This window comes from Salvia hispanica, chromosome 2 (assembly GCF_023119035.1).
Source record: "Salvia hispanica cultivar TCC Black 2014 chromosome 2, UniMelb_Shisp_WGS_1.0, whole genome shotgun sequence".
Classification (NCBI taxonomy): domain Eukaryota; kingdom Viridiplantae; phylum Streptophyta; class Magnoliopsida; order Lamiales; family Lamiaceae; genus Salvia; species Salvia hispanica.
The window spans coordinates 9,494,719-9,515,892 of record NC_062966.1 but is presented as its reverse complement, the minus strand read 5'-3'; the positions used below and the strand labels follow the sequence as shown (position 1 = coordinate 9,515,892).

The 21,174-nt window shown below is 37.5% G+C and overlaps 6 protein-coding genes across 9 annotated transcripts; 2 read left to right on the top strand and 4 right to left on the bottom strand.

Moving 5' to 3' along the window:
- Positions 1 to 2,910: 2,910 nt before the first annotated feature.
- Positions 2,911 to 4,570, top strand: LOC125205401 (putative F-box protein PP2-B12). Of its 3 annotated transcripts, XM_048104297.1 has the most exons (4): positions 2,911 to 3,282; positions 3,787 to 3,905; positions 3,993 to 4,028; positions 4,110 to 4,570. In XM_048104297.1, exons 1-4 carry the CDS (start codon positions 2,992 to 2,994, stop codon positions 4,486 to 4,488), a joined length of 825 nt encoding a protein of 274 aa, XP_047960254.1. In that variant the 5' UTR covers positions 2,911 to 2,991; the 3' UTR covers positions 4,489 to 4,570. The 3 variants fall into 3 exon arrangements, with proteins under 3 accessions (XP_047960254.1, XP_047960256.1, XP_047960253.1); XM_048104299.1 differs by lacking the exon at positions 3,993 to 4,028; XM_048104296.1 differs by having other exon boundaries at positions 2,912 to 3,282; positions 3,993 to 4,570.
- Positions 4,571 to 4,763: 193 nt separating this feature from the next.
- On the bottom strand, positions 4,764 to 6,043 carry LOC125205400 (NADPH-dependent aldehyde reductase 1, chloroplastic-like). Its single transcript, XM_048104295.1, has 3 exons — positions 5,815 to 6,043; positions 5,353 to 5,729; positions 4,764 to 5,290 (listed from the first exon to the last, which is right to left on the bottom strand). Exons 1-3 carry the CDS (start codon positions 6,040 to 6,042, stop codon positions 4,909 to 4,911), a joined length of 987 nt encoding a protein of 328 aa, XP_047960252.1. The 5' UTR covers position 6,043; the 3' UTR covers positions 4,764 to 4,908.
- A 1,175-nt stretch (positions 6,044 to 7,218) lies between these two features.
- Positions 7,219 to 8,846, bottom strand: LOC125204700 (uncharacterized GPI-anchored protein At3g06035-like). Its single transcript, XM_048103410.1, has 2 exons — positions 8,714 to 8,846; positions 7,219 to 7,798 (listed from the first exon to the last, which is right to left on the bottom strand). The coding sequence occupies exons 1-2, from the start codon at positions 8,787 to 8,789 to the stop codon at positions 7,317 to 7,319; spliced, it is 558 nt and encodes a 185-aa protein (XP_047959367.1). The 5' UTR covers positions 8,790 to 8,846; the 3' UTR covers positions 7,219 to 7,316.
- Positions 8,847 to 10,123: 1,277 nt separating this feature from the next.
- LOC125207384 (U11/U12 small nuclear ribonucleoprotein 35 kDa protein) lies at positions 10,124 to 12,971 on the bottom strand. Its single transcript, XM_048106696.1, has 8 exons — positions 12,706 to 12,971; positions 12,533 to 12,630; positions 12,384 to 12,435; positions 11,651 to 11,721; positions 10,889 to 10,979; positions 10,747 to 10,822; positions 10,510 to 10,588; positions 10,124 to 10,416 (listed from the first exon to the last, which is right to left on the bottom strand). The coding sequence occupies exons 1-8, from the start codon at positions 12,878 to 12,880 to the stop codon at positions 10,267 to 10,269; spliced, it is 792 nt and encodes a 263-aa protein (XP_047962653.1). The 5' UTR covers positions 12,881 to 12,971; the 3' UTR covers positions 10,124 to 10,266.
- Positions 12,972 to 14,049: 1,078 nt separating this feature from the next.
- Positions 14,050 to 15,841, top strand: LOC125207791 (microtubule-binding protein TANGLED-like). Its single transcript, XM_048107274.1, has 4 exons — positions 14,050 to 14,217; positions 14,489 to 14,616; positions 14,748 to 14,803; positions 14,926 to 15,841. Exons 1-4 carry the CDS (start codon positions 14,125 to 14,127, stop codon positions 15,714 to 15,716), a joined length of 1,068 nt encoding a protein of 355 aa, XP_047963231.1. The 5' UTR covers positions 14,050 to 14,124; the 3' UTR covers positions 15,717 to 15,841.
- A 672-nt stretch (positions 15,842 to 16,513) lies between these two features.
- Positions 16,514 to 20,729, bottom strand: LOC125204187 (kinesin-like protein KIN-14S). Of its 2 annotated transcripts, none has more exons than XM_048102758.1 (13): positions 20,604 to 20,729; positions 20,436 to 20,501; positions 20,298 to 20,330; positions 20,046 to 20,155; positions 19,866 to 19,965; positions 19,477 to 19,773; positions 19,097 to 19,376; positions 18,618 to 18,779; positions 18,215 to 18,430; positions 18,093 to 18,130; positions 17,819 to 17,982; positions 17,605 to 17,718; positions 16,514 to 17,516 (listed from the first exon to the last, which is right to left on the bottom strand). In XM_048102758.1, the coding sequence occupies exons 1-13, from the start codon at positions 20,608 to 20,610 to the stop codon at positions 16,785 to 16,787; spliced, it is 2,319 nt and encodes a 772-aa protein (XP_047958715.1). In that variant the 5' UTR covers positions 20,611 to 20,729; the 3' UTR covers positions 16,514 to 16,784. The 2 variants fall into 2 exon arrangements, with proteins under 2 accessions (XP_047958715.1, XP_047958716.1); XM_048102759.1 differs by having other exon boundaries at positions 20,463 to 20,501.
- Positions 20,730 to 21,174: the final 445 nt, after the last annotated feature.

The window sequence follows — 21,174 nt, the reverse complement described above, 5'->3', positions numbered from 1 at the left end:
GTTTGTTGTTTGGATTAAATTTGATGTATTATTGGTGTTCATCAAGGTAGTTTGGAACCAAATGAAGCAAACTTTTTTTAGTAAGTACTAGTAGTAGTTCTTATTATTGTTGATTAATTTATTTCTATAATTTTATGTGCATTCTCTTGTACTTGTAGATTTTCATTTTTTTTATTACAACATACACACAAAGGAAAACATCCAATTATTGGTTGTGCAAATTTGATTTGTCTGTTACTCCATACTATCGTAATAATTGGCAGAATGGGCTTGATAGATCAATAAAGGAGGCTGAAGATATTACTTCCTCAGTCTCGTAAGAATATGCACTCTTTTGTTTTTAGTCTGTCCTACGATAATATGTACTTTCTAATTTTAGAAACTCTTTTCTCTTCATTGAGATGGACTCGTTCTCTACTAACAATACTTTAATTACTTTTTCCTTCTACTTCTTTCTTATTTTATTAATTTTGTATTAAAATCCGTGACGATCCCTAGTGTATATTCTTTGGGGATGGATGGAGTAATATTCTAATGTGAAAATTTGACTTGATTGACAAAATGGAATAGTCCGATACAACGTGGCGCAATGTTTGAACAGAATATGATATTCCTAGCCATGTGCTTCACATATTATTCAGTACCATATCATATATTTAATGTTATCGTGTTCAACTTCGTAATTTGTAGTCATTGCTCAATTCATGCATTTTTACTTTTATTTCACGGCCCAAACGGACTAACCCAAAATTTAATTGGATCAATTGATGCGTCTATTCGTATCTTAGACTGCTATATTATCCAATAAAGCTGTTCGAAAATCCAATGAATCCTTAATAGAATGAAAATTAGGGAGAAAGATAGTGTGTTTAAAATTAAAAAGGCTTTTTGTTTAAGAATGAGCAATCAAAGTGTGAAGAGTATGGGATTTGACGTGTCTCGCATACTTTTGCAAACTCTTTTCTTCTCATTCTTCACTACTCTCAGCTTTCCAATGCCTTTTTTTTGCTTAATTAAACGCTTCTTTATACTAGCATTGGTTTATGCTCACAGCTTTCAGTTTTTACCCAGTTTTTGTGGAAAAGCCCACCCTTAATTGCGAAGCTTTCATCTATACAACTTAGCCTCGAAGACAACATATATATGCCGCTCTAATATCACTGTCTATTTCTAAATTACTAGTATATTTTAATTTGTGACATGACTGTATATTTTAATCAGTTTTACATTAACTTCACATGATCTGTCCCTCTATTAAAAAATTATTGTCTTTTCTTTTTTAGGCAGACCCAATTATAAACAAACAACTTTTTATAGTCATCGATATTGAATGAATAAACATCATATGGACTATATATCGTTGCAAATACTACGACAAAAGATACTACTACATATTAGTAAAGTGTAAATACGTATTTAATTTATAACTAATTCTAATGCTTGATGTTCAGAGACTGGTAATAGTTGTCTCTACTCTTTAGTATTTTCAAGATTGGATTACTATTATTTAGATTTTCCGTCTAATTACTGACGAGTCTTTGCAAAAGAAAATTTCTTAAAAAAGCAAAATCAGAATCTAAACCAATAAAAGTATTAGGAGCTTTTTGTTGATTCTCGCTTTCCATTCTACTTCACTTTTATCATGCCGTGTAAATGAATTTATTGCCTATTTGCATTACCTTCATTGTTAAGTTATAATAAGTGAATAAATGCATGCCTTTATAAGTCAAAAAATTATATTATTAATCAATACGGAACATCAACCGTTGGCACTGTGTTGAAATTTTCTATTGACATTTTCTAACAGTTTAAATCATATTTTGGAGTTTGTATAATATTTAGAGTTTGCAATTAATTACGGTCTTAATCAATACAATATATATGTCTGATCTATTTATCGTCGTATATTTATCATTTACTATATTCTAAATTTTATAAGAACTATTGGGATTACCATAAACAGGCTTTGGAAAATTTGATCTCCGATCCAAAAGCAAAATTAAGAGAAAGAAAATGTTACAAAATGAACCAATTTCATTTCAAAGTTACCATTGTTTTATTTTGATGACATATAGACATAAATTAATTAAGTTTTATAGTAGTACTAATTTTTAGGCTAAAAATAAATTTGAAGCAGCTATATTACTCTTTTTAGAGTAACAAAGAAATTGAATCTGCGCACCGTCATTACCTAAAAACGGAATGCTTGGTAACTTTATCGGCCAACTGTCTTCCAATTCAATTGAATCAAAATTCATTTCAACCAATGTATGTATTAAAACTTTCTTAGTGCTAGACTTCTTGTCGAAGGAATATTAATTCGAATAAAGGTTAATTTCTTTTTCTTAGTTTAGAAGGTAGGCGTCTAATTTAAACATTTTGGTCGCTCATAATTTTATTATTAGGGTTACACTGTCATCTAGAAAGTCAACTTTCATTTCTTAGACTTTATATAAATATTTTATATTTTACTGATATTAGTATAATTGTTCATTAAAGTAATCAGACTAAGACTGAGTCGATATATTACATTTTCTGTCAAATATAGTAAATAGTATTTCAATTGAAATGTACCATATTTGAAATCGGGATCGTATTTGCAAATGTATCAAAATTAAATGCAAATTGATTTCACTTATCCCATTTCTCCAATATTATATTATGTTTTAAAATTAAATGGGTTCATCACTACATATATACGTATATTTTTTTATTAGGGTTACATTGTCACCTAGAAAGTAACTTTGATTTCTTCAACTTTATAGGAGTATTGGATAAAGGTAAGTGTAACAAAAAAAATTAAATGCAAATTCTTTTCACCTAACCAATTTCTCCAACATTATATTCTATTTAAATATATGTCTGCCCAATTTCATCACACCATGTATATATTTATATATATATGCAGCGGTGGCATAGTTTGAGTAACTGCACGAAGATATTTGGCACGATTTCTACAAAAATCTAGAGAGAAGAGAAGAGAAGAGAGATATGGCGGTGGAGAGTTCGAATGACATCTACGCCCTCCCAGAGGACTGCCTAGCCACCGCGCTGTCGCTCACCAGCCCTAAGGACGTTTGCCGCCTGTCGGCGGTCGCTTCCACATTCCGATCCGCCTCCCAATCCGACACCGTTTGGGCCCGCTTCCTGCCCTCCGATTACCTACACATAATTTCCCGCGCTCTTGACGGCGGCGATTCACTGCTTTCGAATTTTCATTCCAAAAAGGATCTCTATCTCCACCTCTGCGATCACCCCCTTCTCATCGACGATGGCCGCAAGGTATGTCGGTTTGTTCGTCGCTCACTTTTCTCGTTTATCATGATTTAATTTTGGATGCAATTGCGTGCCTGGACTTTTGCGATGATTTCCAAGCTATTGGATATGATCGTCTGCTGGATTATGCTACTGCGCTTCCAAATTTTCTTATCTGTGCGATTTCGCTGCTATCTATAGTTGAAAATGATTACATCCTCATCAGGATTTTTAATTATTAGGCGAAGAGAAATTATAATTAATACTCACATTTTTGTGATTTTTGGATTCTGTTTAGAGTGAGCTCGGATTTTCTGCTTCAGATTGGTTTCATTTGCATCTAACACCAATTTATTGTGGTTGATTGAAAATTTTCTAGGTCTCTTAATGGGGTTTACCTGAGGGAAATTCTAGATTACATTTTCTGTAACACTGCATTTTTTGTGTGGTCTTTGAGTTTCTCATGCTAGGCTTTTGCTACATCAAGTTTTATTGTTGTTTCTGACATGCTTTCTCTGTATCATTAAACAGAGTTTTCAATTGGAGAAGCTGAGTGGTAAGAAATGTTGCATGCTATCTGCAAGGGACCTCTCCATTGTGTGGGGAGATACTCCTCAATACTGGCGATTTCTCAGTCTCCCTGAATCCAGGTAGTTATCTAAATGCCTCTAATTATCAGTTAAACCCAAAATCGGGCTTTTCGCTAAATGGATGATACTTACCCTCATTCATATTAGGTTTCCGGAGGTGGCAGAGCTCCTCGACGTTTGCTGGTTCGAAATAAGAGGGAAGATAGAGATGAGCATGCTATCTTTGGGCACTAATTATGCAGCATACCTTGTGTTCACTTGCAGGTCAATGGTACATGGTTTTGATCATCAATCTGCAGAAGGTTATGTGAAAGTGAGTGGGAGTGAAAGTGAGAAACGTAGTGTTTGTTTGGATCCAGATGGAGCACGGAAGCGTAGGCACCAGCTTGTACCGAGACGTGTAGGATTGTTCTACCGCCGCTTAACTCAAATGCGGAACCCGGAAGCCATGCTACCAGAGGAGGAGCCTGAGGACCCGAAGCAGAGAGGGGACGGGTGGATGGAGGTAGAATTGGGAGAGTGTTTTGTAGAAGAAGGGCAAGATGGAGAGCTGGAGGTGAGCGTGATGGAGGTCAAGGGCGGCCATTGGAAGAGTGGCATCATTATACAAGGGATTGAGATTAGACCTAAAGAGAGTCAGTAGATAGATGCTTGTAATGTCTGAATTTCTGAAAAATCTTGATCAATGATCATAGTGAATTTATGTAACCTTTTTTTTGTGGTGATGTTCCGAGTTATATTTTGTTGTAGTGTCCTGTTCTCTGAACTCGTCTTTTGTTGAAATTTCGACAGTAACTTATTGGGAAGAGTATTTTAATAGCCTATGAGTATTGTGTGCAGTGTTCAGTATGATTCTGACAAGGCACAGCACAAACCGGATTTCACATGTGATTTTATCTGGCAAGTGGCCAAAGCAAAAGATCGAACTACATATACAAAAGTTTATTTAGGTGAAACCCATTTGTTGTGACTACTTGCATCATAGTCTACATTACAACACACATACATATCTATAAGTATAAAGCGGTACATAAGGTAGCAGCCAAAAGCACAGTTGAGCGGATCAGCCATTGACGATTGATCCTCCATTAGGGTGGATGACTTGGCCCGTTATGTAAGACGAATCGACATTGCAAGCAAGAAACACGTAGGCGGGCGCCACCTCGTGAGGCTGCCCCGCCCTCCCCATGGGCACCTCTTTCCCGAAGCTGGCGCTCTCATCCTCTGTGAAGGAGGATGGAATGAGAGGCGTCCAAATAGGGCCCGGCGCCACCCCGTTCACGCGTATCCCCTTATGCACCAGCTGCAGCGCAAGCCCCCGCGTGAAGGCCACGATCGCCCCCTTGGTCGCTGTGTAGTCCAGCAGCTTCGGGTTCCCTTTATAAGCAGTCACTGAAGTCGTGTTGATGATGCAGCTCCCCTCCTTCATGTGCTTCAAAGCATGCCTGCAAATACCAATTCAATATTTCGATTTGGTTTGGTTAAAAAAAATCGGAACGGACCGGACCTGGTGGTGAAGAAGTAAGAGAAGATGTTGGTCCTGAAGACCCTCTCGAGGCGGGGCTCATCTATCTCCTCGACGGAGCCGGCCTCGTACTGTTCGGCAGCGTTGTTGATGAGGATGTCGATCCTGCCGAAGCTGTTGACGACCTCGTCGACGACACGCTTGCAGTTGTCGTCGTAGCCGAGGTCGGTGGGTATAGCGAGGGGGTCCTTGGCGTCAGCGTGCTTGGCCTTGGAGAGCATGTTGACCGTGTCGCTCGCGTCCTTGTCCTCTTGCCCCTTGACGTAGGTGAAGGCCACCGTGGCGCCCTCTAAAGCGAAGCAGTGCGCCACGGCCCGCCCAATCCCGGAGTCCCCTCCGGTCACTAAGGCCACCTTCCCCTGCAAAACAACAAATCAAGCCAATTTTGGTTTATCCGAAATATTAAATATATAGATATCTATGATGGATAGATAGGATACGAACCACGAGCTTGTTGGCAGGCTTGTAGTGGTGAGTGGCCGCACGGGGAGTGGGGTCCATGAGGTGCTCTTTTCCAGGCTGAGCATCCTGTTTCTGGGGAGGGAATTGATTGTTGCCGGAGGCCATGGATCGTAGTGGTTTTGGAAGAATGTGGGGTTTGAAAGAGAATGTGAGTGGCGGATTTAGGAAGAAGACGAGAAGGGGAGAAGAGCATAATTTGTAGAGGAGCATGGGATGGAGCGGTGGAGGAGGTGGCGCTACAAATAGGGATTAGGATGAAAACGTGGCAGAGGAATGTGTGTAGAGCGGACACGTCGGCAGCGTCCGACGTCGGGAATGAGATTTAGATGGGTTCCACCGATAATTCTCTTCAAATCCTTATCATCCACTACCAAATGATCATAATCATGCATGTGATATGAGTACTACTAAATGAGTAGCATCGCAATTCCAAGTACGTTTGGATATAACAAAAATAGATTAAAAAATGATGTTGAATGCAACTAAAAAATGGTTTAGGGACGATGGATTATAAATTATCTAAGGAGCCCCTATCAATGTCGAAGAGATTGACTCAATTGAGGATCAAATTTCCTAATTCCCAAATGAGCCCGCCCATATCTAAGCAAAGAGATTGAGGATCAATTTCCATAATTTGGAGAGCCATTCCACATTATTCCACTTCCATCACGGATAGTAAGAGTATCTTGTGCACGTATCAGCGCCTACGAGCACAGATTGTGCTCACAATTTTTTAGCATTGTGGTGTGCTTGGTAATTCTAATCATGTGGGATCGGTAGTCCACATCCGAACTCTACATTAGTATGATATTATCCGCTTTGGGCAAAGTTCTCACAATTTTGCTCTTAGAATATTTCCTAAAAAATCTTATACTAATGGAGTTGGAATAACCCATTTATATGCTTGCAACTTTTGCACGGGATATTGTTTGCCCTTACATATTCTTTTTATGCACGGGATATTGTTTGTGTTTCCCCTTACATATTCTTTTTATGTATTTTTCGTCAGCTAATTTTGCTTTATCTCTTTTATAGTTTTTTCCAAATTATATTTGGATACATTTTTCTATCAAATAAATAAATAGATTAGAAAATTTAAAAAATGACATAAAGTAAACAAAATGGTTTATACGCTTCATTTTAATTCAAAATATATAATTTATTATTGCCATCTTCTAATTTGTAGAAATTGTAGACTACGGTTCTTCCCCTCGTCTATCCGACTTCACTCGCACTTTTGCAATTTCCTCTTATATCTCTATCGTCATTTGTTGGTGCACTTCCCATACCCGTTGCTCTACGAACTCTTTACCGGGTTAGTGCCATGTTGATTGAGCCCACAACTGCTGATTTGGCAGATGAGAGGATAGCAAAATGGAAAGTACATAAAACAACAAACTAGTTTTATATTGAAATGCAATTCTCTAGAGTGCGTACGGTACATACACAGTTTTACTTCACCAAATACAGATTATGCAACTCCATTAATACACAAAAGCCAGAGATAGTAGAAACAGAATAGACAGCCCATAATAACGGGTTAGACAACGATGAGCTGTGCTGGCAAAGCTACCTCCATGAGTGTTCGTGGTCAGCACCAAGACGGTCCAATCGTCCTCCGTCCCTATTCCTGCCCCGGTGAACTTGGAGTCGTTCAAGTACTTTGCGTTCTGAGACTGCGTGTAGTTTGTTAGGACCAGCGTCGCTGTCCGTTTAGGCACGCACACCGGCAGGATCATCCCATCCGTTGTCGTGTTCACGTCTACCTTGCACTTGCTCAGCACGGCCGGGTAGTCCGACATGAGCTGCGACTGCATGGTCGCCCCCGTGCTGGACCCACAGCTCTTGTCCTCCATTTTGTCAGCTATCTCATCAGCCACGCAGTCGGCCTTGTCGTGCTTCACCAGTGCCGGAGCGTTGGCTGAAGTCCTGAAACTGTTGATTCCTTGTAGTAGGTCCTGTTCTTCTGCACATATATGTCCTCATTTTATTCTATCTTACAGTCTACACCCCAATCTCATATTGGATGTAAATAAACGCGCTAAAATCACTAGTAACAATAAAAATTTTAGAATGAAAACAAAAAAAAAAAAAAAAAAAAAAAAAAAAAAAAAGGCAAAAGGGCATAATTCGCATAGCATCATAAGTCATAACATTGTGCATGATTAAAGTAATACTCTATGTGTCACTTGTTAAGTGACTCATTTCCATTTTCTACACTCTCTCTCTTGCTTTTTTTTCACCGTACTTTTTCATTATATTTACTTTATTCTTTCCACTTAACTAATACTCCCTCCGTCCGCCATTAGGAGTCTCATTCATAGGTGTCACGGGTTTTAAGAAGTGTTAAGTAAAGTGAGTGAAAAAAAGTTAATGGAATTGGGGTCTCACTTGTATATATTAGTTTTAAATGAAATGTGAGTGGAATGAGTTAGTGGAAGGTGGGACCCTATTATCATTTATGGAAAAAGTGAATCGGAACTCCTATTCGCGGACGGACTAAAATGAAAAAACGGGACTCATATTCACGGACGGAGGGAGTAAAACTCTATTTTCTTAAAACCTATGCCGGAAAGTAATGTCTCACTTAAGGAGGGAACTTGTACATCGAATACGCAATTAAACACATATTGAAGATGGGGAAAATCAAAACAAGTCTTCGAAGATGATTTGCTAAAGATGTTCCACTTAATTTCTAGTTGTACCCAAACTAAAATACAGAAGAAAATATACAATGTATAAACTCTAAAAGTTGTGTAGAAAGTGAATGCAATATCAGTAAAACCTGTGTCTCTTTGAGTAGTAAAAAACAAAATCATGAGTAGTAAAGACCATCAGTCCTCAGATGAGATAGAAAGAGAGAGGGAGTAGAATTAATTACCATCAGAGCGTACTTGCAGAGAAAAGAGCAAGAGGAAGGCATGAAGCAGCACAAGACGAGTTCCAAAACATTCCATTTGTTGCTGTGTGAGTATACAAAGAAAGTTATTGTTGCAGAAAATGAAGAATTGAAAATGGGAAAAGGATTGTCAAGTAAAACTAGATTGAGAAGAGGCAGCTTTCAACACGTTGCTTGCATGCAAACTACACACCTCAACTCCTCACACGTCTTCGAATCGCCATTTTTCACTCTACACATATTAATATAACATATCTCTTACGAAATTATATAATTAATTCCATACTCGATTAAAGAACTTCTGGGACAATACCCCAACTTTTAAGAATGGAAATCAATGTGGTCAAAATAAACTGTTCGGATTAGTTTTATTTTTACATTAAATTTTAAATACTATTGTATCAAGAAATACAACCTTTGGTCCAAATTTAATTACACCCTCGTATCCTTAAATTTTGTCATAGTCCAAATTCTCATCAAATTTGATATAATTCAAAAACTAATTACCAAATTACGAAATTTTGGATTTTCTTTCATCAAATTCTCACTATTTAAGATTTCTATGAAAATTGACATGATATTTGGGAATGCAAATATGAGAAAAAAATTGTTCCAAACTGACATGCCAACCATATCAATTTAAACTTTGACGTACTTTTTGCCGAAATTTCTTATTTCTCACAAATTTATAAAGTGGTCACAAATTTTAAACTTGGACCTTGTACCAAATTTCTCACACTTTGACGTTCCAACCATATCAAAACTATCATAGCAAAATTTAAACTAAGTGTCAAATGATCAAAACAAGATTAGTATGTGGTACTTTTTTCGTTTTTAGTAAACTGCAAAATTAGTATATAGTGAATGCATGTTGTATATTTATTGCATACCATGAAATAAATAGCACCACATATTTCTGGTCAAAGACTTAATTTCTTGAGGAAACTACTTAAATGGTCCATGAATTTTGCATTTTGCACGTTAATAGTCTATGGACTTTAAAAATATTATGAGTAGTCTCTGGACTAAAGTGTAATCACATTCATAATACTTTTTCACTATTCATCACAATTTTGCAAAAAAAAAAAGTCCAAAAGGCATAAGTTCAAATGTCATTTAAACTTAGGTTATTTGATCTTTTAGTTTTTGGTTGTTTGGATGTTAATTATGGATTATTACAACTTGTCATATGTTGATTTTTTATGGTTAATTGAGGATGTTATGACTTGTGATTGAGAAATTTTAGCTTTGAATGTCATGTAATGAGTAGGAATACTTAGATTTTTTTTAATCGAGTATTATACCTTTTTTTCAGGATTGGACATCAGAGTTAGATAATCGGTTTTATCTATCTTACTTTACTTTCTTTTTACTTTAACTACTCCCTCTGTCTCATAAAAATCTAGGCATATGCATCAAAACATACTATTCACTCAAATTTTACAGGAGGTGGGTAGAAACAGGTATACCAAACGTTAAAATGCTGCTTTATGCAAAAGAGAGAGTGATGGATCCTCATCCAACCATTGCGCCAATCAGCTCCTCCTTCCGTCCACATGACTTCTGCCATGCGATGCTGACCGCCTGGAAGAAGAATGTCCAGCGTGTTTGTGGTGTTTCTCCGACCTACTTCTCTCATCCAAGTCAGAGGAGCCACTTCTTTTCCTTCTCGGTGGATCTGGGATCTAAATCAAATAGTAGTAGTCAATAATAAAAGTTTCAATCAAAATGGACACACGAACGACACCATCCTGTGCACAGCTCCTTATTTTGCTTACCTGAAAGCGGGACATATATCTTCCTTCGGGAGGTGGTGGTATGCCCAGCCTCTTTAAGTCATCGAATGGAATTTGCCTCCTGTTTTCTCACGAAAAGTATGTTAACAGATTTAGTTAACGACATACTATGAGTTTAGCAAACAGAGGTGTGTGGTAGCATGCCTATTCTACTGGTTATAACCATTTAATTGACAATGACAAATAGTCTAAAACAAAAATAGGCAAATATAGACATACAGTGGAGCCCGGAATGGTCTTTCTCGTCCTCCGAATCGAAGTTGCCCTGATTCTTTCTTGCCACCAAGACCCCCACCTATCGAACAAGGTACAGTCAAGCTCCCAGAATATAAAACACAGCAAAAGAAAAGGTTTGGCTTACCTAGCCTTCTAGGAATCCAACCAGGCATCAGTTGCTGCCTATTGTAATCAACTATGATTTCAGAACCATCAATATAAGTATGATGAGCGTCCTACATATAAAAGAAAATAAGCTAGCTCACTAAATCACAAATGAACATCAATGGATAACATAATGTTGTGGTACAGTTTGATCACTATAGATTTGCACGCAACCATGAATATTGATCAAATCCACACATTAAAATTCTAGTATACTCTTCTTCCATATGTAAAACTAATGAAAACTTACACAAAATCTAAAGGTTGTAAGGAATACACATTTGATCTTAGTATTCGTCATGAAGTATGATAAAATTAAGGGATCAATAGGACAAAGGGTTTAGGATGCGTCTGAGAAACGTGGGCCAGGACTTACCACATTATATGCGCTATATGCACACCTGACACCACAAGGGGCATCATTAAACAATATTAAAATCATGGTTAGGATATTATAAACAATAATAATATGATGACATCCAAGTTTTTCAAGAACGTTTTGAGTGTACTATTTTTATCTCTCTTTCCCCATGTAAAAAGCTTCTGGTTAGTGGTTACTACAGTGTTCTATTTTTATCCCTGCATGTGGTGATTGTTTGAGGAAAACCACTAAGATTCAGACGACTTGGAGGTGCACTAACTCTCGTCACGCGCGCGCGCGCACACACACACACACATAAATAAATGGGCATCCAAAGAACTCAAACTAAGACCAGGATGGTATAGAGAAAAAGTCATGCACCTTGTATGCTCGACGCATGTCCTTCTCAGTTTCAAATTCAACAAATGCATAACCACGTGAGGCACCCGTCACTGAAGAGAAACAATCTACAGTGAGCTGGTTATTTATGTGGAATATGGAAACAAAGAAGCACATAGTAAATAAAAAACATTGCCAGTCATCCCTCAAGTATAGAGTTCATCCACAGTGAGCTGTAATTATGTGGAATATAGAAACAAAGAAACACATAGTAGTAAATAAAAAACATTGCAAGTCATCCCTCAAATATAGAGTTCATCCATCCTAGAAAAACCAATTCCAGTTCCTACTTTAGATAATGCCAGCATTCTATCAGTTATTGCCCTAGTAATCTTCTTTGAGCACAAATAAGACACTCACCAAGTAGTTTGTAGTCATACAATATTTCGATTACCTAGTCGCAAAACAACCAGCTGATTTGATAAGGCTAAGTTTGATGTATAAACCTGATTATTCAGCCAACACATTGAATTGCTTCGTAAAGAAGCCTAGTAGCAGTTGGGGATACAATCAGTAGGAGAGACACGCAATTTCACATGCCAAGATTAAGAGACTAATGAATGGAATTTAACTACCAGAGGCACATAGCTGTTCGTCAAATTTCGCGTAGATTACTAGTAAATCTGAAAAGTGATTATAGTTTAGCCAGAAATTCGCTTGCTCTTACTTGAAAAAGCAACAGAAAAACTAGAATTTGAATGAAAGGAATTTGTACCTATGTCCCTGACCAACCGTAAGTTCTTGACACGCCCAAAATCGCTCATAGCCTGAAAAGGGGACCAACGGAAGAACCCAAGCTTATTGCACAGCAACACCAAATCGACATTTAAGCTTCCAATTCAATAAAGGAACAACATGAAATACCTTGCGGAGAGTGTCATCGGTGGTGAGATGAGAGAGACGGCCGACAAAGAGAGTGCAATAAGGATCGCCGGTGACTTTAGGGTCCCCGAAGGGGTCATCTGCAAGAACGATTTAAATAAATTAATATCGGCGCGATGAGATGAATTAGGAATAGGTAGGGTGAATTTGATTACATAGGGCTGCTTTGGAGCAAAGGAGAGCTCTGTAGACGCCGTTGTCGTGGGGAAGAATGTCGGTTCCGTCAATGCTTCCGGCTTGGATAGGATGGTACTCATCCGAGTAGAATACTGAACTTAGACTACTGCTGCTGCTGCCACCGCCGTCTCCGCCACCGCCGCGGCGGCTCATTTTCACGATCCGGCCTACGTATACGTAATTCTAGCTTCCAGCTTAATTGTAGAAAATGGCGTGATTTTTCAATCAACTTTTGTACCTTTAATTTTTTTTTTCAGAAACCCCAATTTTAAAATAGCAAGATTATTTGGTTCGTTCATGCGTTTTCTCAAAAAAAATGAAAATGGTTCAATATAAAAAATAAAATGGTAATGACATTTTGAAAAATCATTGCTATCCTAAAAATGGATTAAACTGCAATGCATAGTTTGATATGGGATTAATTAGGATTAAACTGCAATGCATAATTAGGGGTTAATTTCATCTCTCAAAATATGGGATCGAAGCATAGCGTATTTTTCAGAATATAAGAGATTTCTGATTTTTTATCTTTTTCCTATTATTTAATTTCCATCTATGATCAATGGACTAAACTACCTCTCTCGTATTTTTACCTAAACTCTAATAAATTAGCTGATCATTTATGAGATTTATCAATTTTTTGAATATCTTCTCTTTTAATCATTTCCATCTACAAATGATATAATAATATTAAAATATTGATAAATCAATTGAAATATTAAAATGATATAATAATATTAAAATATTAGAATTGAGATAAAAATATGAAAAGGGTAGTTTTGTCCATTTATAAATAATGGGGAATAAATAATAGTAGGAAAAAAGAATAGAAAAAGGATAGTATAATAGATTTGGAATGATTTTGAATTTTATCTTGATATTAATCATATATTTAACCCAATAAAAATTTAATAATTTTCTAAGTTTACATACATTTAATTTGAAAAGGAATTTTCTTAACATGTACATTAATTTATTTAAAATTCATTTAAATTCTTGAATTGATTTTAAATACTATAAAATACCTAAAGTTCAATTTGTATAAATATATTTAAATATTAAAAAAGTATTTATGGTCTTTCATAAAATTTCAAAAATAAACATTTTGACAAACTAAAATGCACATTTAAAGTTGGGTAACGGTGAATCCTATAATAGCGCACTAATTTAGAAGAAACGGTCAAAGTGGATTAATTAGAGAGTACGTTTTATAAACGTCGTTGTCTCTCCTTTCCCACTAATGAATCCGACCGTTGGGACAAGCTCATGAGTAGTATCCGTTACATCAAAAGTAGTATTGCAATTCTACAAATTTCAGCTATAACCAGAGAGAGAGAGAGAGAGAAAGAAAGGAAATTACAGCCCAAACACACCTCGTTTTTGATTTGGGTGAAATAATGGTCGCACGAACCCCACCAAAGCAGCACCACAAGCTTGCGGTGGTGGCGCCGCCCATCAGTCCCACTCTCCTCCGAGAAACCGTTAACAAGGTATACATCTTTGTGTTAATAATGATTTTTAGTGTAAGAAGTGGCAGAGTGATATTGAATTCCATATATTTAACATTCAATCTTCAACTAATTCACTAGCAATTCACATATATGCTTGATTATATGCCATTTGCAGTTCCAAAATGTTGAATTAACATGTGTGATGGGTGGAAAATCAAAATTTAAAGTTGGGCCTGTGATTGCTTATAGCTTTGATATTGTAATCACAAAACATATGAATGCCAATGTTGTTTTTATGTTTGATTTGAAGGTGGATCGATGTATGGCTCGGCTGCAAGAGCTTCAACACACAGTGACAGTCTCCGATTTGAGTTTGAGTCCTCGCAGTTATAGAGGGCCAATGCCAACAAGCCTACGCTGTAAACAGGATTCGTTCAGGTCAGTACTATTTTCTCCTCCGCTTCTTGTATTCATATCATCACATGGCTTGTGCCTTTCAATCTAAATTTTGGAGATCATATAAAATTTCAAGGCTATGCCTATGAATAACATCAAATTTCAAATTCAAGGTTAAAGAATGCTAAATCTCGAAGATCCCCTCCTGGAAAGCTTCCAGTAAGTAAAGGTTGTTTGTTTTTACCTCTCTCTCTCTCTATTTCTCTCCTTACTCCTAATATCCATCAAAAACTTCATTTGGTCTGCCTCTACGTGAACATTTCACACCCTTTTAAAATTGTACATATGCAGAGGAATGGCGAAAAATGTCGTTGCCAGCAATGCTATTGGGAGAAACAGTTGGAGAAATCCTACAAGCAACACAGTTTGCCAGAAACCTAGTCGAGGCAGTGTCCTCCAAGCCCCAAAAACCAGTAGACGACGAGCCAAAAACACCGCTGACAAAGCAGACGCCAGACCTGGAAAACTCCAGTCTGCATGCACGTAGAAGGAGGGAGAAGCAAGTTGTGCAACAGAAAGAATTGCACAATGCCCCCCCTCCTTCTCTAAGACGAGCCAAGTCCAAGATCAACTTCAAGGTCTCGCCCTTGCAGAACAGAGAGTGTGACAAGGAAAACTGCCGGTACATAGCTAATAGAGTCTCACCAAGGAATAGGCCATGGGTGAGGAAGACTGTCCTATTTCCAAATCCTTTGTTTTTGTCATCTCCCACATCACAGCATCACAAGTTTGGCAAGACAAAGTCACCCATGATTACAAAAAATCGACAAACTCCACATAGGTTCTTGATCAAGTCCCCTCCTCCTCCACCTGCTGCTGCATCCTCCAAGTTCCAAGTGAAAATCAGAAGCCCTCCTCTTTGTATTTCCCCAACACGAGGTGCTGAGAGGGCGTCATCAGCTGCAGCAAGGCTGAGAAGATCATTCTCGCCTTCGAGGCTAGCCAGCAAGCTCGTGTCGCCACTGAAAAGCAGAAAATCCTTGCCACAGAATAGGGAGTTGATGATGAAGAAGACAATGGGTGGATTGAAACAGTGGCCTACGTCTTTTTCAATGCGATTCTCCTCACCTCGGAGAGTTTGAAAGTACATATGTTTCTTGATTTCTTTCTTCTATGTTGCAGATAGATATATTCTCAATGTCATCACAGTATGCATTTTTTTTTCTTTGTAACGTTTTTCTTGATATATTCTTTCACAATTTGATGTCGTCATCATGTCTGAACAGTACACTCGGCACTTTCTCAACGAATAAACAAATATACATAGTAGTATTTTCTGGAGAATTTATTAGCAAAGTCAAATTTACTAAGAAAACCTCATCATAATAGCACAAAAATATGAAGTACTCTCAGCAAGGCAAAAAAGCTCATCATAATAGCGGTAGTGATGATTTCTCCAGCCACAGTGCATAATAGCAGTACATAGCTTATCACGTTTGCTGGCATTAAAATGAAGCAAACAAGCAAAATATACTTTAGAGGATGATAGATTTTAAAATGGTTGATGGCAAGTAAGAAAACACCTTTCAAAAAAGAGAGACAAATTATATCAGTTCACGACATGAAATTCAGTAAAAAGAGAAGATGACTAGCAAATAAGTCAACCAAATAAGCAAATTTAGTAAAGTAAACAACAACACATCTAGATCACAACTTTGAGTTTATTTTAGTAACTGGGACAACAACTCTTCGAAAGAGACTTTTGTATTTTCTAGATTAAACTAATTTCTGAATAAAGAAGATCTGGCTGAATGTGTTTTTCATTGTTGCAGTTATGATCTGTGCGAACAGCGGCACAACCCTTTTAACACCATACTACAGTTTTAATGAAATCGATAGATTTATTTATTCATCAGTTTGTACTACATGAAACGTCAGGTGATATAGCAATTAATCTGATCCTGTTATCCAATAGAGATGTGGAGTCAAAACAAAAGATGCTTTTCATCTCCCACTAACAATACTATAAGAGCAATCTAACAGATACAAGAATGCAGCCAGTGTATGCATTTCGAAAAGAATATATGTAGCAGCACTCATGCATTGAACAGTGCATGGAATCCAGCAAGAGTAAGCAGGAAGCATTACACACTGGTAAAGAAAATGAAGCCACATGAGATATAATGAACATCGTATTTGACCATGGTTCTTCAAGTCATCATAGAATTTCTCTTATTTTTCATGCCTCTCAGTTTCAGCGGACTCCAAACCACTTTCTTTTGCAGTGCTACCACTGTTGGATGCTTGGGCTTCCATGATCCAGGGACCTGCGAAGGAGGACTTCCTCTAAATTTACTACTTCTGGGGCCAATGGGTGTTGCTTCTACCGCCTCTCTCGATTGTGGCAATGGGGAAGACACTCTTGATGTTCTCCAAACCCTTTGTGGATCCCAAACGAATGATTGCCGGCCCATGACACGCTCATTCCTCATCATTCTAGAAGAAGATTTTTGAAGTGGAGTTGCCATGCTTGAGTTGGATTCGGGCCGGAATGTTGCAATTGATGATCTTCTTTTAGGCTGGAAAACTTGGCCTGTTGTCGTTGCTGGAGGTGGTCTTACAGCCATGGAACCTCGTCTTGCTTTCAAAACTTGCTTCCCCTTGTTTTCTCTCGAGACATTTTCTTTGTTTTCTCTAACAGCAGGAAGATAGGACATCATACTCTTCTTGTTTGCAGGAGCTGGTGGCATGAGGTTTGTGAGTCTTCTAAGTGGCAACCTTAGTGATGGGCCCAATGGTGGTTTCTTATTATCTGCAGTTGAGCTCTTCTCTGCTTGGTTTGATGTTACTGTTGACTGAGTGGCAAGCGAGGCCAAAGCTCTGTTTTCCTGTTTTATCCTTGTTTTCCTTTCCTCAGCTAATTGAGTCTCGAGATCTCGAACCTGTTTTGAGGAGTGTTCTAAAAAAGTCAGAACAAAGACCAACTTAATTTGCATAATAAAAGGTTTAATGATCTACAGATATTTGTACCTTATCTTGAAGATTTTTACAAATATGTTCTCTAGCAGCAAGCCTTAACTGCAAAGCCTGCACATTGTCCTGCAACTTCTTGGCTTCCTTCTCATCTTGTTTTGCCTTTTCTGCCTGTAAGCATTACAAGCACAAAAGATAAGATTAGTTGGAAGACTTTGTAATGCATCTACTGCATGAATAATAGTATTTGGTTAAGATTATTGCATCATACAAGCTGCTTGTATTTCAAAAGCTCTGCATGGTCTGTCTGTCTCCGGGCAGGCCCATGTTCAACTCCTCGGACACGGCTGGCAAAATTTAAGGAGCAAAGAGTTTCTCCAAGGTCAGCCGAATTCGGGCTAATTTGAACGAACATCAAAGTTTTACAATCTCCACCTGCAATGGAATTAAACTTAGCATTAATACACCACCATATGCAAGGATAGAAAGAATCAGGTTTTCAAGAGGCCACAACAGCTAAATATTAACAGTCAGGTTTTACACACCTAGGGAACTTTGCAGCATATGAGTAAGCTTCGAGTTCCTGTTTGTCCAAGAAATAAATTGATCAGGAAACAGCTTTGGAATGATAGAAAATACACAATTCTGTAGAGATATAGTGCCATGCCTGTAAGGAACATGAGAACTCTTTGAGGCTAGGGCTGAGATAACATCTCCCAATGCTGCTAAGGATTTATTTATGAATTGAGACTCCTTCAGTCTTTCACCTTCAACTTCAATTCTACCAACACGCTCACTTCCTGCCAGGTCAACCAGCCATAAATGGCTTCTCGTTCTTTGCCCGTTTATTATATTTTCTCCAGCTACAGTTACCCGCAACAAGCTGCATCAATATTTAAAAAGGTTAGTTAATGGAAAGCAAGAAATACCACTACAAAGAACATTGCATGATTCTTTAGTCAAAGAGACTTCCTCATTTTCCCACCAAGTCTGTTAAGCTGTTTTATAGTCTAAGCAGTAAATAACCAAGAACGAGAGCTATGTAGATAACAGAATAAGCTCATTATTACCAGTGAGATCTGCTACTGAACTCATTGGCATTGGTTGACCCAACAGATCTTACTTGACTTCCTGATTTAAGCAAACTCCAAACTCCATCTGTATCATAAACACGAGCTTCAACCAGTCCAGGGACTTCCTGAGTACCCTCAGCTGATTGTTTTATGTCCAACCTGCATTTGCACAAGAGTTAAATACTCATCATCCATTGCCTACGAATTCATTGTAAAATAAACTGAATTTGTAATTTAACCCTTGTAAAACGATTGTGAATTATGTATTGTGCAAAATTCGACATCCATCCATTCCACTTGCATACAAGATTTTCTTTGCTTTGCAACTTCATTCAACAATTTCTATTGTTTAACATTTTGCGATGAAGGCGAGTATCTAGAATACTGATGAAAGCAAGTTATATCATGTTGATTTCTTATGCAAAAGATTTCCCCAAGAAACAAAGGAAAGATAGTCATGAATATCAGAAGCTTACTTCTTAGCAGGTTGGTTCGGGTTCTCAACCAGAAGATCCCTTATCTTTTCATTGTAGACCTCCAGCATGCTAACAAACAATTCATATCTCATCACACAGCTCCTTTCCTTGGATATCCTAAAGAGCTCTTCCAGGGTGCGATAGTTTACTCCTCTATTGTCTGGAGTTCCTTCCATGGTGTATGTCTTTCCGGTGCCTGTTTGTCCATAGGCAAATATGCATACATTGTAACCATCCAAGACAGAGGTAACTACAGGCATAGTTTGGTCAAAGACAGCCTCTGCGTAAGAGGAACACATGGAGTTAACAAATTGTTATGAGAAGTTTGAGAATAACACATCTACATGCATAAATAAGTGATTCGGATTATACAACTTTACCTTGGCTGTCCTCGGGTCTGAACACATAGTCAAATTTGAATTGTTTTTTGGAAGAATCAGAGCAAATCATCTGGAGCTCATTCTCCTGAGATGAGTCAAAATCAACAACTGATGTGGAGCCTTTCTCAGTCTCATCTTGTTTCAGTGGCCTGCATCTACAGAAGACCCTAATATTGCCTTTGAGTTCAATCACTTCATTATAAAGCTTCTTTCTTTCCGAGCATTCTTGGAGATACTTCTTCTTCAGTACATCACACTCTCCATGGTACTTATTCTTCAGAAGTTCATGTTCCACACCTAAAATCAATTAAAACACAGCAAACAAAAGGTCAATTATAGGTCAAAAATTTCTCAAAGGAGACATGAGATGATTAAGAAGGGTGACGCACTCAGATTCTCAAGAGCAGTGAAAGCTTCAGAACCAATTAAAGAATCAATAGTGATGCTCTTTACTTCATTACTCAGGCGTGCATGTTCTTCTCTGATACTCTGCAACCGGAGTGATAACCATTAGACTTGATGCTGAGGAAAGATCTTAAAAGAAAATGTATGTGACATGAATTATATACCTGTAGTCCACCTTCAATTTTGCGAAAAATCGGAAGAGTCTGTGAACATGCTTCCTGAGTATCATCAGAAGAAACACCCGTATCCACGGAATTGCAATTGCCTTCACATCCTGAGACACATCTCAAATTCAAGAAAAATAAATTTCCAGAAATAAGGAAATTGGGTCAAGAGTTTACAAGATTCGATAACCTAGCAATTTCTGAAACCTTGTGTCGAGAAAAGGAGAGAACGAAAAAAAAAAAGCAGAATACCTGAACATTCCTGTGGTGACTCAATCGATTGATCTGAAAATAATTTAAAATAAAACCCTATCAGAGTCAAGTTCAATTTCACTACTTAATTCCAGATGTATGTATAAACAGTTATACAAGAAAAAATTTCAAACTGACCAGCATTACTAGGGGATAGAGTAATACACTGATTAAAACTAGAACAAAGGGTTTCCAGAGCTTGATCTGCAAAATACAAAGAATTATCCGATTAACAAACAAACAAAAAAACAGAGACAGAGAGAATCAAATGTGTATGCGCGCGTGAGTGTGGAAAAGAGAGTATACCGTCCATGATTGCAGTTAGAGTAAACGCCTAAGATTGTGAAATTGAGTAGAGATCGAAGATGTAGAACACAAAGAATGATTGAGGGAGAGAGAGAGAAATGGTAAAAGAGAGATTGAAACGGTCGGAAATGGGCGTTCTTTAGAATTTGAAAACAAAATAATTTTAAATTGAGAGGATCCATTGGACTATAACGGCTAGTTAGAAAACGCCAGCTTATTGGGCCGGGTCGGGTTGCAGCATTAATACCTTTCTCTGCTTAAACATTTTTAGTAAGTATATACTCTAAATTAATTGTTAGGTCAAAATATTTAGATACTACTACATTAACTTCCTTCCAAATTTGTACAGATTATCTGCAATATATGTATTACTATTATTCAAAATAATGGTCACTACTGGAAATAAGATACAAATTGTTGCGAAATTGAAGTCATAATTAAATGGAAATAGTCGTTATTTGTTAAACTAAACGTTTAAATATGCAAACTCCTAAATTAGAGTTTGCAATGATGAATCTTGAAAAATCTACTTTATTTATCGATGTACAAACTGCGAAATTTTTTGAAGCAT

Bases quoted from the DNA above. Each gene is read 5' to 3' on its own strand.
- LOC125205401 (XM_048104296.1), top strand. From the start codon at position 2,992: ATGGCGGTGGAGAGTTCGAATGACATCTACGCCCTCCCAGAGGACTGC. The intron at 3,283-3,786 runs GTATGTCGGTTT...ATCATTAAACAG, and splicing joins TCATCGACGATGGCCGCAAG to AGTTTTCAATTGGAGAAGCT. The intron at 3,906-3,992 runs GTAGTTATCTAA...CATTCATATTAG, and splicing joins CTCAGTCTCCCTGAATCCAG to GTTTCCGGAGGTGGCAGAGC.
- LOC125205400 (XM_048104295.1), bottom strand. From the start codon at position 6,042: ATGCTCCTCTACAAATTATGCTCTTCTCCCCTTCTCGTCTTCTTCCTA. The intron at 5,730-5,814 runs GTTCGTATCCTA...GTTGTTTTGCAG, and splicing joins AGCCTGCCAACAAGCTCGTG to GGGAAGGTGGCCTTAGTGAC. The intron at 5,291-5,352 runs GTCCGGTCCGTT...TGGTATTTGCAG, and splicing joins TCTTACTTCTTCACCACCAG to GCATGCTTTGAAGCACATGA.
- LOC125204700 (XM_048103410.1), bottom strand. From the start codon at position 8,789: ATGGAATGTTTTGGAACTCGTCTTGTGCTGCTTCATGCCTTCCTCTTG. The intron at 7,799-8,713 runs GTAATTAATTCT...ATATATGTGCAG, and splicing joins TCTGCAAGTACGCTCTGATG to AAGAACAGGACCTACTACAA.
- LOC125207384 (XM_048106696.1), bottom strand. From the start codon at position 12,880: ATGAGCCGCCGCGGCGGTGGCGGAGACGGCGGTGGCAGCAGCAGCAGT. The intron at 10,980-11,650 runs GTGCATGACTTT...TTTTATATGTAG, and splicing joins ACATGCGTCGAGCATACAAG to GACGCTCATCATACTTATAT. The intron at 10,417-10,509 runs GTAAGCAAAATA...TATTTGATTTAG, and splicing joins GATATATGTCCCGCTTTCAG to ATCCCAGATCCACCGAGAAG.
- LOC125207791 (XM_048107274.1), top strand. From the start codon at position 14,125: ATGGTCGCACGAACCCCACCAAAGCAGCACCACAAGCTTGCGGTGGTG. The intron at 14,617-14,747 runs GTCAGTACTATT...TTCAAATTCAAG, and splicing joins TGTAAACAGGATTCGTTCAG to GTTAAAGAATGCTAAATCTC. The intron at 14,804-14,925 runs GTTGTTTGTTTT...GTACATATGCAG, and splicing joins AAAGCTTCCAGTAAGTAAAG to AGGAATGGCGAAAAATGTCG.
- LOC125204187 (XM_048102758.1), bottom strand. The intron at 20,331-20,435 runs GTCAGTTTGAAA...AATTATTTTCAG, and splicing joins TCTATCCCCTAGTAATGCTG to ATCAATCGATTGAGTCACCA. The intron at 18,431-18,617 runs GTAATAATGAGC...ATATTGATGCAG, and splicing joins TTCAGTAGCAGATCTCACTG to CTTGTTGCGGGTAACTGTAG.